At 47.8% G+C, this 5,275-nt stretch overlaps 3 protein-coding genes across 3 annotated transcripts; all 3 read right to left on the minus strand.

Annotated features, from left to right (window-relative positions):
* Positions 1 to 583: 583 nt before the first annotated feature.
* On the minus strand, positions 584 to 2,528 carry EI90DRAFT_3160249 (uncharacterized protein). The gene is made up of 3 exons (XM_039066263.1): positions 2,145 to 2,528; positions 1,728 to 2,088; positions 584 to 1,676 (listed from the first exon to the last, which is right to left on the minus strand). Exons 1-3 carry the CDS (start codon positions 2,356 to 2,358, stop codon positions 731 to 733), a joined length of 1,521 nt encoding a protein of 506 aa, XP_038907891.1. The 5' UTR covers positions 2,359 to 2,528; the 3' UTR covers positions 584 to 730.
* A 62-nt stretch (positions 2,529 to 2,590) lies between these two features.
* EI90DRAFT_865822 (uncharacterized protein) lies at positions 2,591 to 3,519 on the minus strand. The gene is made up of 2 exons (XM_039068187.1): positions 3,095 to 3,519; positions 2,591 to 3,039 (listed from the first exon to the last, which is right to left on the minus strand). The coding sequence occupies exons 1-2, from the start codon at positions 3,414 to 3,416 to the stop codon at positions 2,687 to 2,689; spliced, it is 675 nt and encodes a 224-aa protein (XP_038907892.1). The 5' UTR covers positions 3,417 to 3,519; the 3' UTR covers positions 2,591 to 2,686.
* Positions 3,520 to 4,078: 559 nt separating this feature from the next.
* On the minus strand, positions 4,079 to 4,895 carry EI90DRAFT_865814 (uncharacterized protein). The gene has a single exon (XM_039068186.1). It carries the CDS (start codon positions 4,718 to 4,720, stop codon positions 4,193 to 4,195), a length of 528 nt encoding a protein of 175 aa, XP_038907893.1. The 5' UTR covers positions 4,721 to 4,895; the 3' UTR covers positions 4,079 to 4,192.
* Between the last annotated feature and the right edge of the window lie 380 nt (positions 4,896 to 5,275).

The raw sequence follows: 5,275 nt of genomic DNA on the forward strand, positions 1-5,275 counted from the left end.
CACAACAGACTCAGTAAGGAAACACGGCACAGCTGGAGAATGGAGATGGATGAAGGGAAGAGGCAATCGAGGTACTGAGGTGGGCAGGGTGACCAGACGGATGAGGGGATGAGAGCATCAAAAATTTTCTTTCTTTATTTTCTTTTTATCTCTATTATCAACAACATGACAACACCCACAGATACCACAAACCCCGAGGATCACTATCACCTGATGATACCACCCAGACTACCCACACACTATGTATAGAAAGTCCCCTCATGTACGCCACGGTGTAAGCCGCACTGCCACGTCATCACGAGGCCGCGGGGTATTAAGATAGATTTATCATCATCATCCTTCGTTGCTTCCACCGACTAGGGACTCATACACTATACAGCCAACACGGGTGGTTGCCATCTCAGCCAGCGGTTGCGTGGCCTTTTCAAATCATCATATTGCTTACTAGAAACCCAGCGCTGCCGACCTGTTACTGACAACACATCTGATCACTTCAGATGCCAGCGGGACAAATGACACTTCGAACTTGAATCTCGGGAATACCCCAATTCTACAGTTCTGCAGATTCAGGAATCCCGTTGAACTGGAAAAAAGATAATTCCTCATGCTGGGTTTTATCAAACATGGATTGCAAAAGCAACGGCATGATGACACAGTGAATGAACAGTATTACACAATTTCAGTACAAGAAAGTGGGAAGGACATAGGAAAGAGTCCAGGAGTGGGAAGGCTAAGGTTCATGGGAGCGACCAGCTTTCTCCAGAGACTTGCACATGGCAACCCACACATCCTCCAAATCAACTCTCAGCACAAATTGATCCACCTGTGGTTTCAAGTTCTTGGTGGGCATACTTTGCTGAAAACCAGGGTTTCTCTTCGGGATGACGAATACGAGCTTCCACTTCCATTTCCGGTTGTGCTGTTTCGTCAGCACATCCCAAAGCTTGTTGATGAACTTGGGTTTGACAGAGTGTTGCGAAGCAACTGTATACTGGAACATGACAATTCCGGTGATGGCATTCCTCCTATCCATTTCAAAAGCGAATGAATCAATGCCAGAGACGTTGCCGGCAAGTGGTCGGTAGTACTTGGTTGCATCTGGACAACGGGCCCCTCGGTGCCCAGGCTCATCAAATGGTGGGTCCAGTCCGGGGAATACGTGCACATTCTCACGGTCGATGTGTTCTAGATGCAAGTCTTGTTGGCGACCGGTGTTGAGCGCTCGTACAGCAAAAGCGGCTTTAGCTCTGTTGACGAGATAAACATGTCCAAGAGCCTCAAAGATGAGACCGGCTGTGGAAGTCGTGGAAGGATGGTTCATACAAGTGTAAAAGTAAGTGGCCGAAGTATTGACCAATTCCGTTCCCTTCTTCATCATCAGCTCAGTGAAGATGAAGAAAGAAATAACCCGTGTACGTGGGCACGATCGGTCCAGGACAACGCCATGGGCGTCCTGAAGAGGATTTATTTCCACGAGACGATGGCCGTACTTCTGGGGTTCATGGTTCACCGCTTGGTTGAAGAGGTCCTTCGGGTTGCATTCCATAATGGCTGAGGTGAGGTCAACATCTAGCGCTCGTTGCGTACGATCGAATAGAGACCTTGCCGAGCCCCCATACTTCATAAATGCAGTACGCCAAGCATCATCGTTGGGCCTCTGCTCCATGGCATAATGGCTGGAAGAGATCAGTACTGCGAGGCCTCCATCTACGCGACTGAGGACTCACCGACACACATACACCTCCTGCCAACTCCATGTTCTCATGTAGAACTTAATCACACGGTATTCCTTTATCCAAGGATACAGCACTTGCGGCCTGGGCGACGATGCTACCAAGGTTCTCCATCGCCACAGCAGATTTTCGACCTTCTCACCCGGGGTGAAGTCGAAGAGAACAAGGCCATGCAAATCTGCTCCATCAGCTGCGCGGACCTCGGGATGGTTCCAAAAACCGAAGGAATTGCCTGGTACCACGTAAACACCAGAGCGGAGAAAGGCGAAACGCAACAAATGCGACTTCGAAAACAAGGTGGGCTTTCCTTGTGCTAGCCGATTCAGGAGACAGTACGTCAAATAGACAGTCTTGCCTTTAGGAGTGTGATTAGTCGCATTGTGCAATGACAATCCTGCACGACCCACGGACCTATTCCAGGTTGTCCAACAAGCAACATTGGTTTGCGGGAACGGAGATCAGCGACAGCCAATTCTCTCTGCTCCTCCACGAATTCGTCGAGTATCTTGTATTCGTCCCGCACATAGAACCTCTCTGTGAGCACCTGGGATGTCATCCGTGGCATCGCCGGAATCTTCATTAGGTCATAAAACACTGCCTGAGTGTCCATCGTAACATCCTCCATCGCGACGTCCCCCGTCCCAGATACTTGAATTTCGTCATTGACTCCAAGGCTGGGTACTTGGCTCGAGGTGAGAGAGATGATCTCAGACAAATGATCCTGATTTCCCCACAGATATTTGTGAATAATAGCCAGGTCATTGTAGGGTGAATCTTCTTCGGTGATGAGGAGGACTGTTGGCGGAACACACGAAAAAACCAACAATGGAATGTGTAAACAAATAATAAGTGCACTGCGTACCTGTATCTGTTTGAGCGTTGACTACCGAATGGGGCAACCGTACGAGTAACGCCATTCGAACAGGTAAGGGGTAAACACAACAATCAGTCAATCATTTGCACTCACTTATACGTGGAGGAGCCTTAACAATGATGTGCAGTTGGTCACCCTGAGGTGGACCCAAGAAAATGTCGGATAATTTCTGCACAGGTGATAGGGCTTTCTCATCTCTAAGTTCAGCGTTCTTCACATTCTCCGCGAAACTGCCGCTGAATGGAATGGAAACCATCCAGAGTGTGAGGGCGTCTGCATCAACGTGTTGGAGAGCGACCGGCCTCTCCCCCCGGATGGCTTTCCTGAGGGCGGAAACAGACTCTGTAATCTCAATTTTGACCAGAAAGATGTGGCTGGCATCTTCATCACGAATGAGACAGTATAGTTCGAGGATATGAATAGGGAGTGGCACTAAAAATAGAAAATGGGTCACAGACAGAGAAGGCTCTGTACAATCATGACTCACCAACAGTCGGGAGCTGAACAACGACGTGTAGGTTTAGATCATCAGGTTGATCCGAGAAAAAGCTGGACAATCTCTTAAAGGGCGAGAGTAGTACTTGTGCGTCTTCGAGTCCAACCTTCTGCTTCGCGAAGACTTCGAGTGGGATGGCAACCTTCCAAAGTGTGAGGGTGTCTGCGTCAATGTGTTGGAGAGCGACCGGCTTCTCCCCCCGGATGGCTTTCCTGAGGGCACCAACAGACTTTGTATTCGAAATTTCCACCGGGAACACTTGGCTAGCATCATCGCCAAATACCCAACAATTGAGAGTAAGCGTGAGAGACATAGATTGTTGGCGAGTCTGTTTAAGAAAGGAGCTGTGTCTACTTGGACGTAAAGGACTACCGAAAATATGGGAGCGACTGGAGCAAAAATTCGAATGGGTCTCGTGACTTCCCTGGTCGCGCCAAAATCAGGCAGTGTAGGCAATGTGAAATACCAAACTTGCGTCAGTGTCGTCAAACTCCGTTTCAAGCAGGCAGGAGTAGGCAGGATCCAGGCATACACCGACAGAGGTCCGATCCGAGATTCTCTAATTTGGCCCTCAAAATTTGGGCTCTGGGAGAGAGGTCGTGGTGGTTCTGAGGGTCCGGTTTAGGGGTGTTGCATCTTCATCGGCTTTCGATTCCCTCCTTGAAGCGTTATCTCTCTGACCGTTGTCTCTATCCCTACTAGCCCTTGGTTTCCCTGCATCCCCATTTCCATCTCCGTTAATCGCTTGCATCCAATCTGAGACGTCCTTTTGCTCGTGGCCTCGTGCAGTGAGCAAAGTGGTTTCGTCGCTGTCTTCTGTTGTTGAGAATGTGAATAGAGGTCCATCTGCCGCTTGTATCATCCGCTGAATCGCTCTCCTCACTTGCACCCACGACTTTTGGGTGCTTCAGGTTTGACTTCGTTCCAGTGTCCACATCCAATTCACTGGACGGTTTTCTGGGTCTCCGGTGGTTGGATCGGCAGGGTGCGAGATTTATGGTGTCAGGCCACTTTGTGCGCCCTTAGTCTCGGTTTCAGCACCTCTGGTGGGTCTGATGCACTGTCAGCACTTGAGTCCGCTTTGAAATTTCAATCGAAGTTGTTGGACAATTTCGATGGAATTTTGCAGTTTGATCGATGGTGGTTGGACCTGATGGTCATAGGCTGGTTCACACCAGCTTTTTGTGTCATTTTTGATTGATTTGGTCGGTTTCTTGGGCTGAAGTTTTTGCCCACTTCCATTTTGGAACTGTCATCCGGACTCATGGACGATTCACTATCATTTGAATGGTTTTTTTGATGGGGAATGGATCTGAGGATGATGGGCTGTGTCGTGTGAGCCCTTTGCATCAGTTTTGATGAATTTTGGTGGTTGGATGGGTGAGTTTTGGTTGATTTGGTGATTTTCGATGCACTTGTCTCATTCTTTTGGATCTTTGCACCTTTCTCCCCCCCTAAATCACCATTCTGATGTTCTGCAACACCCTTAGGTCCATCTCCTACTCCCCAACTCTCCATTTTCCCTTCCTCATCATCCATTTCTACCCAGACACATTCGCGATTTCCGGTTTTGTGTCGGAAAATCGCGAGATCAATCAAAAGCACGAGACTTGCCATTTAAAACGCCAAAATTTGACTTTTAAACGTGAATTTTGGCATCTAAACATTGTGATAAATTGTTTATGGCGTTTTTTGATATTATTGAATGCATTTTTATACCCCTCAAACGCTCTGAATATGTTTTTAATAACTTAATAAATGTGTCATAAATGCTTCCTACAGCATCAAAATCGTCAAAAATCTGTCTCATATAACACATAAAGTACCACCACATCTGACCAATGTATTCTCATCAGCTGTTGGGTAGTTGTTGTAAATAAACGCCATGAAATGTTTCCCAGGTGTTTAAACGATATACGGGATTTTCCGACATGCTAAGCTTGATGTCATGTGCTTCTATAATCCAGTGCTCCTCTCTGTCATAGAGCACCCAAGTGCTCTCTATATATTCTATGTGGATGTCATGACCCAGCAATATCCACAATGTCTGTCAATGTGCCCCAGTGCCACTGGCCCATCCACTGTTACAAAAATGGGGCTGGAAGCACCCATTTTCGTCTGTTCTGGCGCAGGAATAGGGAAGGGGGTTGGACATAGGGGTTTACAGGTTGT

Source organism: Cantharellus anzutake (assembly GCF_015039405.1).
Source record: "Cantharellus anzutake strain C23 chromosome Unknown EI90scaffold_203, whole genome shotgun sequence".
Lineage (NCBI taxonomy): Eukaryota > Fungi > Basidiomycota > Agaricomycetes > Cantharellales > Hydnaceae > Cantharellus > Cantharellus anzutake.